This window comes from Oncorhynchus masou, chromosome 10, assembly GCF_036934945.1.
Source record: "Oncorhynchus masou masou isolate Uvic2021 chromosome 10, UVic_Omas_1.1, whole genome shotgun sequence".
Lineage (NCBI taxonomy): Eukaryota > Metazoa > Chordata > Actinopteri > Salmoniformes > Salmonidae > Oncorhynchus > Oncorhynchus masou.
Window position 1 is genome coordinate 34,257,345 of NC_088221.1, and position 14,051 is coordinate 34,271,395.

The window sequence follows — 14,051 nt, forward strand, 5'->3', positions numbered from 1 at the left end:
ATTGAAATTGAAAGATACAGATATGTAATTTACATAAGGATTCAGACCCCTTTGCTATGACACTTGCTATGACACATCCTTGAGATGTCGCTACAACATGATTGGAGTCCACCTGGGTCTAATTTAAATGTTTTGACATACTTTTTTTGACAAAGAAACACACCTGTCTATGTAAGGTACCAAAGTTGACAGTGGATGTCAGAGCAGAAACTATAGCATGAAGTCCAAGGAACTGTCCGTAGATCTCAAAGATAGAATTGGGATGAGGCATACATATATCTGGGGAAGGGTATAATCTTTTAATAGGGCAGTGGTCACCAACCGGTCGATCGAGATAGACTGGTCCATCTCCAAGGCATTCCTAGTCGAAACAGACATTAATGTGGAAAACCTAACCTATTTATGATTTCTTTTTCACGTTGTTGGCAGTAGGTGCACTTGATTCAGCAGCCCTGGTGCCAGGAAGGCAAAGTGCTCCCATTTTGAACCATTTTAAATGTCTGATGGTAGAACTTCACCTACCCGACAGGCCCGCAGAGCAAATCAAGTGCACCTGTAGCCCACAGCTGGCCAATCAGATAGCTCAGATCACTGTGTCTGCAGTTTCCTTGAGCCATAGACTGTAAAAATAAGCTTTGAACGCACAGCAAAGTTGATACTGTGAGATTTCACAACTTTTGAAACCACGACTAGAGAGACTCAATGAATACAGCAAAGAGCTGCTGGTTTTATAAGTAAGTTCATGTTTAAATTGTTACTAAGCCATAAAATGTGTGTTCTCCCTAATTCCACTTGCGCTACAACCAGCTGCAATGAATGAGCATAGCAAAGTGTTCCGATAAGCTTGCATTATTATTATTATTAGCGACTTGTGTCTTTCTTAATATTAATATCACTTCCTCTGGTCATAGGAGGAACAAAATGAATTGTTGCATGAGGCAGAAATAATGCAGTGCGACTTGAGTTTTGCCATCAGCTGGAAGACTGTATACCCTTTTCTCAGTAGAGGGATGGTGAGTCAGCCTCACTGCTGCTCCCTCCCTCCCCTCAGACTTAAGATCAGATGCAGGCAATCAGTCCAGTAAAAAAAATGCAATTGATTAATCTCACTCAGCTTAAAATCTGAGCGGTAGATCTTGACTTGCATTGTGACTTAGAAAGTGATCTTGACTCAGAGAAGGTTGGTGACCACTTTTAAAGAGAGTTCCAAGAGCAAGTGCTCTCCAACATTTCCAAGAGCACAGTGCTCTCCATCATTGGGAAATTGAAAACATACGTAACTACCCAGACTCGAACTGGCCGTCTGACCAAACTGAGCAACTGAGCAAGAAGGACCTTGGTCAGGGAGGTGACCGCTCTGACAGAACTACAGAGTTCTTTGGCTGAGATGGTAGAACCTGCCAGAAGCACAACAGTCTTTACAGCACTTCACCAATCTGGTCTTTACGGGAGAGTCTTTACGGGAGAGTCTTTACGGGAGAGTCTTTACGGGAGAGTCTTTACGGGAGAGTCTTTACGGGAGAGTCTTTACGAGAGAGTCTTTACGAGAGAGTCTTTACGGGAGAGTCTTTACGGGAGAGTCTTTACGGGAGAGTCTTTACGGGAGAGTCTTTACGAGAGAGTCTTTACGGGAGAGTCTTTACGGGAGAGTCTTTACGGGAGAGTCTTTACGGGAGAGTCTTTACGGGAGAGTCTTTACGGGAGAGTGGCTAGACAGAAGTCACTCCTGAGAAAAAGGCGCGTCTGGAGTTTGCAAAAAGGCACGCAAAAGATTCTGTGGTCTGATAAAACCGAAATTGAACTCTTTGGCCTGAATGCAAAGTGCTATGTCTGAGGAAAACCAGGCATAGCTCATCACCCGTCTAACACCATCTCTAGGGGCGAAGATTTATGTTCCAACAGGATAGTGACCCCAAAATATACAGTCAAAGCAACGCTGGAATGGCTTCAGAACAAGAATGTGAAAGTCTTTGAGTGGCCCTGCCAAAGCCCAGACTTGAAAATCTTTGTAAAGACTTTAAGATTGCTGTTCACCGCCGCTCCCCATCTAACTTAGCAGAGCTTGAGAAAATCTGCAAGGAAGAATGGGAAAAGAAATCCCCAAATCCAGATGTATTAAGCTGATACAGACCAAAGGTGCTTCTACAAAGTATTGACTGGGTGTGAATACTTATGTAAGTTAGATATATCTGTACATTTGCAAAAGTATCTAAAACATGTTTTCACTTGTCATTATTGGGTATTGTTTGTAAATAAAAAATTGGTTTAATCCATTTTTCAATTCAGGCTGTAACAGAACAATGAATACTTTCTCAAGGCAGGGTATAAAGAAGAATATATAAAGCTTGGCACTCTGCTAACTTCTGTAACTACTGTACTAAGCTAAATGTGTGTGTGTGCATTGCATGCGTGCCTGCCTGCATGTATGTGTGTGTGTGCCTGCCTGCCTGCTTGTGTGTGTGTGTGTCTGACAGGATGGCGGTTCGCAGAGCCCAAAAAGGTCGTCCCTGCCCCGGCCTGCCTCTGTCCCGCGGCCTGCCTCTATCCTCAGCCGGCGTACCCACCACCAACCACATGAGCAGGAGGAGAGCTCCACCTCTATCACCAGCTCCGGCTCTACCGCACCCCGTAGACCCACGTGTAAGTCACTTCTCCTGAGCCCTCCTCTACAATCTCCTCACCCTGATACACTGGTATCTCTCTTTCTGACTCTCTCTTTCTCTTTCTACTTCTCTCTTTCTCTTTTGATCTGGCTCTCACCTTTTTTTCCCTCTCTTGATTTTGCTCTTGACCTTTCTCTCGTCCTCGCCCTCTCTCCCTCTCTCTCTCCCTCTCTCTCTCCCTCTCTCTCTCCCTCCCTCTCTCTCTCCCTCCCTCTCGCCCTCTCTCTCTCTCTCTCCCTCCTTCTCTCTCTCCCTCCCTCTCGCCCTCTCTCTCTCCCTCTCTCTCTCTCTCCCTCCCTCTCGCCCTCTCTCTCCCTATCTCCATCCCTCTCTCTCTCTCTCTCTCTCTCTCTCTCTCTCTCTCTCGCCTTCTCTCGTTTCGCCCTCTCTCCCTCCCTCTCTCTCTCTCTCTTGCCCTCTCTCTCGTCTTCTCTCTCTCTCTCTCTCTCTCTCTCTCTCTCTCTCTCTCTCTCTCTCTCTCTCTCTTTCGCTCTCTCTCTCTCTTTCGCTCTCTCTCTCCCTCGCCCTATCTCTCTCTCTGTCTCTCGCCCTGTCTCTCTGTCTCTATCTTTCTCTCTGTTTAATCCTCTACCGCTCATCCTCTCCTCTAGCATTCAGTACAGAGGTCAGGGCAGAGCATAGGACAGGACGCGCCCCTAGTTGGACAGGTACAGAGTAACTCTCAATCTCATCCAGTTCCATCCAGTCTCATCCATGTCTAACTCGGTCCCTCTTCATCCCAACTGCTTTCACCTAGTCCTGCAGTGTCCCAGCTATTCTCATCTTGTCTCACATGGTCTCACCCAGTCTCATCCAGTTCAACTCTGTGTTCAATATCACATCTTTAGTAAGAGATGACTAGTTGGAATGTCTCATCCTTGGTAGTTAACCACTGGGCACACACTGATTGAATCAATGTTGTTTCCACGTAATTTAAATGAAATTACATTGACCTAAAGTGGAATAGACATTGAATTGACGTTTGTGCCCAATGGTAGTAAGCCTATAGTTTGGGCTTCATTAACCTCTTTCATTCTATTAAGTACATTGTTTTATCACATTTGTGTTTGTTTTGATCCACTCTTCATCTGACCAACTTCGATAGTTTGGTGCAGTAATGTAAGCCTGGTCCCAGATCTGTTTGTGCTGTCTTTCCAACTCATATGGATCATAGACAACACAAAACCGCACAAATAAATCTGGGACCAGGATAGAGTAGTCCAACCTGATTGACCTTTGAGTAACCTCTCTATATGACCTCTGTAACCTTTATGTAACCTCCCCACACCCAGGCACACAGTCGATGCGTTCCCGTTCGCTGTGCACCACAACCCGCACCTCAGGGTCCACAGCCATCTCCCCTGGGACTCCTCCCAGCTACAGCTACTCCTGCCGCACACCTGGGACCCCTCTCACCCCTGGCACACCCCGTTCTCGAAGCCTGCTGCAGGACAAGAAGGTATAGTCTACCTCTGAAATGGCACCCTAGGTAACCGGTCCAATAGAGCTGGGAAGGAAGCAATGGTGTTGTATGGATTTGTATTTTATTTGAATTATTTAGCATTTATTTATTCAGGAGATCATACTGAGACATCTATTTTCCTAATGAGACCATAGTTTATCATGGAAGCAATTTATAATTTGGCAATTCAGGTCCCAATTCATTCATTCATGAATTCAAGGTGGCTCTGCTCCGCACCCCTCCCAAGTCACCTGCTACCACTCCCAAACAGCTCCGCATCCTTAACCAGCCCCTTCCCGACCTCAAGAACATCAAGTCCAAGATCGGCTCCACAGACAACATCAAGTACCAGCCCAAGGGGGGACAGGTTAGTGCCCCTCCTTTGGTTACCTGATGTATCCACCCTCCCTCCCTCTCTCTTTTCTTCCTTCTCCTTATTTAACCTCCCTTCGTTTTCCTTCCTTATGCTCTGTTTCTACCTCCCTTTCTACCTCAGTCTTGTATTGTATTTGACTGATGCTGTATCTGCTAGTTCCTTTTCCAGGGCTTCTTCCCAGCCTTTCAGACCCTGTTCCTCCCTCCTCTGTCCCTCTCTCTGTCTTTCGTGTTCCTCTTCATGTTCATAGCCTGTCGCTCCCTTGTTACTGTAGCTCCGTCCTCCCTCAGTCTGTCTGTCTGGTCTCTGTTTGCTGGGTCATGGTTTTAAAAGGAGGGGAATGAGAGAAATGTCCCATTTAGATGTAGCAGCTGAGCTTTTCAAATGGCTGAGACAGAAAAGGGATGAGTGCTTGGGGGTGTTTTCTCTGTCAGGTACCTCTGTAGCTCACCATCGATGCTAGAGAATAGTCTGGAACACCTCTACCTGTCTAGCCTCCCAGATGGAATGTGTTGCCTAGGAAACCAAAGGCTAATTTGCTACAACCCCATGCTGAAACAAGGTAGTGTCTCTAGACAGATGGTTTGCTTCCAGCAATGTATCAATGCTCCAGCTAAAACGTCTGTACAAGTTCTGGCATCAGTTGGGATAGAGAGGACGAGTCAAAAATGGGAAGCACGTCACCGGTGATGTCACTGCCATAGCTATTATTGCATTAGCTAAATATGAGCACAATTCTTGCCCGGGTTTTAAGTCCTGTCTACCCAAACTAGTGATTTGTTATGAGAGTTGACTGTCTGAAGAGGACCCTCCCATAATTTATTTTTTATTTAACCTTTATTTAATTAGGCAAGTCAGTTAAGAACAAATCATTATTTACAATGACGGCCTACACCGGGCCAATTTTGTGCCGCTCTCCAATCATCACCGGTTGTGAGACCTGGATGTCTGTAGTGATGCCTCTAGCACTGAGATGCAGTGCCTTAGACCACTGCGCCACTCGAGAGCCCTAAGTCATTTTTGCCTTTCAAAATGTCTGAGAGAATCCAACATCATTGTTGTGCAGTTGCCTATAGGCTTACGTCGCTTAAAAACAAGGAGCGACCATGTTACCGCAGAAACGGACTCAACCTCACGTGTCATTATTTTGAATGCACAGCCGTCCTGTCGTCTTTGCCTCCTCTCTCCTTATATCGGCTGTCAGATGTAAACCAAACATACTTTTACTTTGCTGCTTTTGGGTAAAGTTACATTTATTTATTTTTTACAGTTATGGCAGTTATTTTATTTTCCTGACTGTCTCCATCCATAACCGTCAGCTACATGATTATATAATTACCGTGGCAAGCTAGACTAAACCCCCCGGTGACTGGCTGGCTGAAAGTGTCTCTGACATGGGTTCCAACAGAAAGTGACAACATAACCCTGTACTCAGTGACAGGAAGTGACAATATAAACCCATAACCAGGGGTGACTGTCTGGGCATGGGGTTGCCACAGCTGCCAGGCTGTAAGTCTCCCAACCACTCAATATTTGCACCTCAAATGATACCCTATTGCCTATATAGTGCACTACTTTTGACTAGAGCCTATGGGCCCATTTGGAATGCAGAACGTGCCTAAGTCTAACAGACTGATTCTAACAGACTTCCATCTTTATGCAGTCTGTTTTGGGGAAAGATATATTGTATATGAAGCTATTTCTTCATTCAACTGAAAGACACCTTTCATATAGCTTCGGGTCTAATGACCAGCATAGACTTGACTCAGTGCTGCTGTCTAGGACAGCATCTCAAACGGCACCCTGTTTCCTATATAGTGCACCACTTTTGAACAGAGCCCTGTTGAGACTGGTCAAACGTAGTGTACTATAGAGGGTATAGGGTGCCATTTTGGATTTACTCCTACAGGCTGCTCTAGGGCCTTCAGTAGGCCCTGATACATATACACAGCCCTGTAGCATCGCAGAACCTATGCAGTACTTCCAACCAACCAGCCAGTAGCAGTAACAGACCTACAGTAGTATCCCAGTCCTGTAGCATAGCAGAGCCTATACAGTACTTCCAACCAGCCCAGTAGCAGACCACGTGTGCATCCCAATTGGTATGCATTACTTTTGACCAGAGCTTATATAGGAAATAGGTTGCTATTTGGGACACAGACCAGTCAGACCTACAGTATCCCAGCCCTGAAGCATAGCAGAACCCATGACACTACTTCCAACCAGCCCAGTAGCAGTAGCAAAACCTATACAGTATCCCATCTACAGCACTGTGACTCCCTATCTAGTTAGAACAATAATGTGTCTGCTTTTCTATCAGCAACACAGAGGCAGGGGCCAAACGGCCACCACAACAGAGCCCAAACGCAGCCCGTCGTGGATCTGGAGATTGCTCCTTCGCCTGGTCTCTCTCTCCTTATATCTGTCTGCTGCACACAGTGTGACGTGGGCCCCCATGCCAGCCAAAGACCAACTGGTATACAGTACCTTCATCTACCAAGATCCCTCTTATTCACACACACACACGTGCACACACGCACACGCAGACGCACAGTCAAACACACACACACACACACACACACACACACACACACACACACACACACACACACACACACACACACACACACACACACACACACACACACACACACACACACACACACACACACACACACACAGTCACACACAGTCAAACACACACACACATAGTCAAACACAAGAGACAAACACAAACTCCCCACTGGGCACACGCTGGTTGAATCAATGTTGTTTCTACGTCATTTCAATTCAATTACGTTAAACCAATGTGGAATAGACGTTGAATTGACTTATGTGCCCAGTGGGACATGTCAAATCTTTCCAGGAAATGAAGTCCCCCTTTGACCCGAAGTTCATTTCACAGTACTCTGGTTTCTGATTTACCAAAGGTCACTGTATGATGCTCTGTTCTACCAGCCCTATATGTAATGGTAGAAAGGGTCATGAACTCCACCTACCTGCTGTGTTCTGTATCTACTGACATACTGTATCATCACTATTAAGACATGTAGCCTTAATCTGAATCTCCATCCAGTTCTCCTCTGATCATCATCAACAGTTGTCCTGCCTTCATACATAGCTATCTGTCTGTCCTCTTAATGCTGTGCCTATACGTCCCTTCCATAACACATAAGTCTAGCATCCATCCTCATCCTCATTTAAATAGCCACATTATATCTCTGTATTTCCTCTAGATTCAGATTTTAAACAAGAAGCTGGACTTCAGTCACGTACAGTCAAAATGCGGATCCAAGGATAACATGAAGCATTCTCCTCGTGGAGGCCATGTATGTACCTCTACCTACCGTTCTGTTCCCTCTCTCCCTTCTCCTCTCTCTGGCCTAGTAGGCTACACACTCATGTTGAACAACTGATGTACTTATGGAGACACCACTCGGCAGGGTTTCAACATTCTGATAGTTACCAGAATTTTGCACCCCTAGCACCAACTGTTGTGCAAACATTGTTGTGCGGACAAACTCATCAAAAATGTGTCAGTTGTACGGCCTGAGTGTGTACTAGACCTCTCCCTCTATTGGGAGATAAGTGGACTGTGACCCCGTCAAGCACATGTCCGTACAGGGGCCACCCTTACCCTCAGCCAGGGTTCCAATTACAGGGGGGACTGGGTACCCCCATAGTAAATCAGGGTCCCCCCCATAAGAATTGAAATATCAATAACATTTAAATATCAAGTCATTGTATTATTCAAACCCTGCTTCCACCCCTGCCCCTATCCTTCTCTCCAACCCCAGTCCCCAGTCCTACTTCAGCCTGTCTGCCAACATGCACAATCTGCTCCCCCTCTTTCCATTACAATGCAGCTAGCTCTGAGATGTGCCAACTCCCACCTTGGTATGATGACAGAACTCTCCAATTAGCCTATAAGTGAAGATATATCCTTGTCTCTCCCTTGAAGAGCGAACTGTAGGCTCAGTTCCATTCATCTTGGAACCCAGAACCACATCTAGCTAGCTACTGTAATGGGAGTACAGTTCCATTAATATGTGCACAAAACCAAAAACACTTAAATCACAGACTCCCTTTCCTGAGCACTTTGCCTCCTGTATGGTTCAGTATCTTATCTGAACAGCCTGATGATCAAAGCTGAAGTCTCCTCTTCTTGTTCGTCATTCAGTTGTAATATATACCCACTCTAATGATGGAAGTATATATATTCACATGCAACAAAACAATGATGGTGTTGATGCAGTTTATCAACAACACATGTGCATCTACTGTATGTATCTTCCATTCAGAGTTCACATACTCAAACAATCATTTGTACCCCTCTGTACCTGTTATGACATGGAACACAACATGGATGTTTCAAACATGTTCTATAGAGATGCATTAAAGCAACTATTCTCCACAGTAGTGGCCTTAAAATGGCGGAGGCTTATAGAGAATATGCATATGTATAAGTATGTGTGTTATAAGCATACTGTACATGGTGTATAGAGAAGTACAACATGAGGGGATTTATCCAAATGTTTGTGTTGTTGTGAGAGTAATGCAGTGGGAAGAAGAATGTTTTCTACTTGTTGTTTTTCTGTGAAGCTCCAGCAGTGACCTCCAACCAGATGACCTCTGCCTTATCTCTCTCTTCTTGCTCTGTTTTTTCTCTCATTCTTTTGTTCTTTCTCACCACTTAAAACCACTCCAATCCACTGCTCACAGGTTATCTTTCTCTCTATCTGCTGGCCTGTGACTTTCCTTTAGATTTTCTTCCCTACTTCCTGCATGTCTAGCGATATAAATGCATTAAGATGTTTTATACTTTGCAGCGCGACCAATCCTGCTATTTTATGTTTGTGTCTCAATCTAACTTACTTTGTCTCCTTACAGCTACAGCAGGCCCTGGCCCAATCACTGTGACTGTTTTAGAAAGAAATCCTGTCCCTTAGCCATTCTAGCTTACATGCCATATTCACAGTCTATGGATGCATCCCGATTGGCACCCTATTCCCCTAAATAGTACACTACTTTTGACCAGGACCCATAGGGCTCTGGTCAAAAGTAGTGTACTATATAGGGAATAGGGTGCCATTTGGGATGAACAGAAGATACAATCTCTGGAAAAGACTGCCTGAGTAGTCCTGGCAGATTCAGCACCCTCTCTCCCTGTTGACAGGCATGCAGTACATACATTAGATTCACTAGATCCATCCCCATTCAAGTCAATTGCTGTGCTCCGAGGGGCTTTCCCTGTTCTAGTCATTGTAAACTTAGCAAAAAAATAAATGTCCTCTCACTGTCAACTGCGTTTATTTTCAGGAAACTTAACATGTGTAAATATTTGTATGGACATAACAAGATTCAACAACTGAGACATAAACTGAACAAGTTCCACAGACATGTGACTAACAGAAATGAAATAATGTGTCCCTGAACAAAGGGGGGGTCAAAATCAAAAGTAACAGTCAGTATCTGGTGTGGCCACCAGCTGCATTAAGTACTGCAGTGCGTCTCCTCGTGGACTGCACCAGATTTGCCAGTTCTTGCTGTGAGATATTACCCCACTCTTCCACCAAGTCACCTGCAAGTTCCCAGACATTTCTGTGGGGAATGGCCCAAGCCCTCACCCTCTGATCCAACAGGTCCCAGACGTGCTCAATGGGATTGACTTCCGGGCTCTTCGCTGGTCATGGCAGAACACTGACATTCCTGTCTTGCAGAATGAGCAGTATGGCTGGTGACATTGTCATGCTGTAGGGTCATGTCAGGATGAGCCTGCAGGAAGGGTACCACATAGGGAGGAGGATGGCTTTCCTGTAACGCACAGCGTTGAGATTGCCTGCAATGACAACGAGCTCAGTCTGATGAGGCTGTGACACACCGCCCCAGGCAATGACTGACCCTCCACCTCCAAATTGATCCCGCTCCACAGTATAGTCCTCGGTGTAATGCTCATTCCAAATTGACAATTATCGCTAATCCGACCATCCCCCCCTGGTCAGACAAAACCGCAACTCATCAGTGAAGACGTGGCAGGTAGCCTAGTGGTTAGAGCGTTGGACTAGTAAGTGAAAGGTTGCAAGATCGAATCCCTCATTTGACAAGGTAAAAATCTGTCGGTTGGCTTCTGAGGCACTTAACCCACTGTTCCTACGCTGTCATTGAAAATAAGAATTTGTTCTTAACTCACTTGCCTAGTTAAATAAAGGTAAAAAAATAGCACTTTTTGCCACGCCTGTCTGGCCCAGTGATGGTGGGTTTGTGCCCATAGGCGACGTTGTTTCCGGTGATTTCTGTTGAGGACCTGCCTTAAAACAGGCCTACAAGCCCTCAGTCGAGCCTCTCTCAGCCTATTGTCGGATAGTCTGAGCACTGATGGAGGGATTGTGTGTTCCTGGTGTAACCCGGGCAGTTGTTGTTGCCATCCTGCACCTGTCCCGCAGGTGTGATGCTCGGATGTACCAATCCTGTGCAGGTGTTGTTACACGTGTTCTGCCACTGCGAGGACAATCAGCTGTCTGGCCTGTCTCCCTATAGCGCTGTCTTAGGCGTCTCACAGTACAGACATTGCAATTTATTGCCCTGACCACATCTGCAGTCCTCATGCCTCATTACAGCATGCCTAAGGCACGTTCACACAGATGAGCAGGGACCCTGGGCATCTTTCTTTTGGTGTTTTTCAGGGTCAGTAGAAAGGCCTCTTTAGTGTCCTAAGTTTTAATAACTGTGACCTTAATTGCCTACCGTCTGTAAGCTGTTTGTGTCTTAACGACCGTTCCACAGGTGCATATTCATTAATTGTTTATGGTTCATTGAACAAGCATGGGAAACAGTGTTTAAACCCTTTGCATGAATATCTGTGAAGTTATTTGGATTTTTACTAATTATCTTTGAACGACACGGTCCTGAAAAGGGCCGTTTCTTTTTTTGCTGAGTTTCTATCTATGTTTATCCTAACTCTTGAGGATCACAACTCGCTTGCTCCGCTGTAGACATAAGGCAAGAAGGTCACCGTGTCATCTCAATTGCATACACAACACGTCCTTTCTCCTCTTGTCCTTCTCAAAACCCATTGGAGGAGAAATTAAACTGACATTTTCTTTGACGATTGACTGAATTTAAATTAAATTCAAAACCCAGCTCTGGTACTAATGTTATGCCCTGATGTGTTGAGAGGTCAGAGGTTAGAGGTCAGGGAAGCTGTTTGTCGAGTCATCTGGATGAAGCTCTGTGTCACAAACCCAATCCCTCTCCCGCCCTCACCTTCACTTCTATAAATATATACATGATATAAACGTTATATAAACTATCTCCGACTCCTACAGGTGCTTATTCCCAGTGTTAAACTGGACTTTAGCCATGTTCAGTCTAGGTGTGGCTCCCTGGACAAAAGACAGTATGCTGCAGGAGGGGGAAATGTGAGTCTTTTATCCCTAATACACCTGACGTCTCTCCTCCATACCTTTCTCTCTCACACACACTCCTCTCTTTCTTTTTGGTATGGTACCCCTTTCTCTCACACACATTCTTCCTCCTCCTCCTCTTCTTCGCCCTTCTTTTCTGTCTTTTTCTGTCTCTCTCTCTGTCACATACAAAGGGCTCCTATTTCTTTCTTTCTTTCTCTGTCTCTCTCATTGACTCACTCACTCACTCACTCACTCACCAGTCAGAGTTCCAGGGAGATGCAGAACTGGGGACTACATGGTTCCTATCCCAGTCCAAGGCTATGTATTGTACAACGTCTCAAATTACACCCTATTCCCTATTTGGTGCACTACTTTTTACCAAGGCCCATAGGAAATAGGGTGCCATTTGAGATGGGACCTGTGTTCACCTTCTCACTTGGTTCCACTTGGCATTGACACCACCTCTGCTATAGCCTGGGTGCCCTTCTCTCTGCCAACTCCTTATGGAATTGTCATACCAGACTGTTTGACTTGACAGTAAAAAGCAATGGAGTTGGAAAGAGCACAAACAGATCTGGGACCAGGCTATCTCCTTTATGGGTGTGCTTTCTGTTTCTTGGAGGGGAAGGGGTTGAACTTGAACATTGGCTATCTCTCTCACCCCCTCTCTCTCAAACCCCACTTGTGAAGAGTAAATGATAGATGGGTAGATTAGTCACTGACACAAACCACAGCTCTGTCTTTCTCAACATGTTCACTATCATTCTGCATGGTTGGGGAGGGTATAGTTTCTATCAGATACTGTTGCAACAAGCATATACAGGGCCTTCACAAAGTATTCACTCCCCTTGACCTTTTCAATTTAGTTGTGTTACAGCCTGACTTTAAAATTGATTCAATTGAAATGCTGTGTCTCTGGCGTACACACAATATCCCATAATGTCAAAGTGGAATTATATTTTATATATTTTTTTTCTCAAATTAAAAATGAGATGCTGAAATGTCTTGAGTCAATAAGTATTCAACCCCGTTGTTATGGCTACCCTAAATATGTCCAGGAGTAAACATGTGCTGAAATGTCTTGAGTCAATAAGTATTTAACCCCGTTGTTATGGCTACCCTAAATATGTCCAGGAGTAAACATGTGCTGAAATGTCTTGAGTCAATAAGTATTCAACCCCGTTGTTATGGCAACCCTAAATATGTCCAGGAGTAAACATGTGCTGAAATGTCTTGAGTCAATAAGTATTCAACCCCATTGTTATGGCAACCCTAAATAAGTCCAGGAGTAAACATGTGCTGAAATGTCTTGAGTCAATAAGTATTCAACCCCGTTGTTATGGCAACCCTAAATATGTCCAGGAGTAAACATGTGCTTAACACGTCACATAGTAAGTTGTATGGACTCACTCTGTGTGCAATAATAATAAGGTTTAACATGGTTTTTGAATGACTACCTCATCTCTGTACCCTACACATACAATTATCTGTAAGGTCCCTCAGTCGAGCCGGGAATTTCAAACACAGATTCAATCACGAAGACCAGGGAGGTTTTCCAATGCCTCGCAAAGAAAACAGTTACAGAGTTTAATGTCTCTGAAAGGAGAACTGAGGATGGATCAACAACATTGTAGTTACTCCACAATACCAACCTAATTGACAGAGTGAAAGAAGGAAGCCTGTACAGAATAAAATGTACCTAAACACGCATCCTGTTTGCAATAAGGTACTAAAATAAAACTGCAAAGAATGTGGACAAGAAATTAACTGTATGTCCTGATTAAAAAACATTATGTTTGGGCAAATCCAGCACATCATTGAGTACCACTCTTCATATTTTTCATATTTATGGGTATGTTTGTCATCAGCAAGGTCTATTGAGTTTTTTAGGATAAAAAAACACGGAATTGAGATAAGCACAGGCAAAGTCCTAGTGGAAAACCTGGTTCAGTCTGCTTTCCACCAGACACTGGGAGATTAATTCACCTTTCAGCAGGACAATAACCTAAAACACAAGGCCAAATGTACGCTGGAGTTGCTTACCAAGAAGACAGTGAATGTGCCCTAGTGGCCGAGTTACAGTTTTGAATTAAATCTACTTGACAATCTATGGCAAAACTTGAAAATGGCTGACTAACAATGAT

General features: G+C 44.6%; 1 protein-coding gene across 1 annotated transcript in view; it reads left to right on the top strand.

The window, feature by feature from the left end:
• The window catches only part of LOC135547566 (microtubule-associated protein 2-like), a 164,178-nt gene that overhangs the window by 146,875 nt on the left and 3,252 nt on the right, over positions 1-14,051 (top strand). The window contains exons 15-20 of the mRNA XM_064976680.1: positions 2,475-2,640; positions 3,275-3,331; positions 3,956-4,122; positions 4,346-4,492; positions 6,822-6,977; positions 7,738-7,830. Coding sequence (XP_064832752.1) covers positions 2,475-2,640; positions 3,275-3,331; positions 3,956-4,122; positions 4,346-4,492; positions 6,822-6,977; positions 7,738-7,830 — 786 coding nt within the window. The remainder of the gene's footprint in view (positions 1-2,474; positions 2,641-3,274; positions 3,332-3,955; positions 4,123-4,345; positions 4,493-6,821; positions 6,978-7,737; positions 7,831-14,051) is intronic.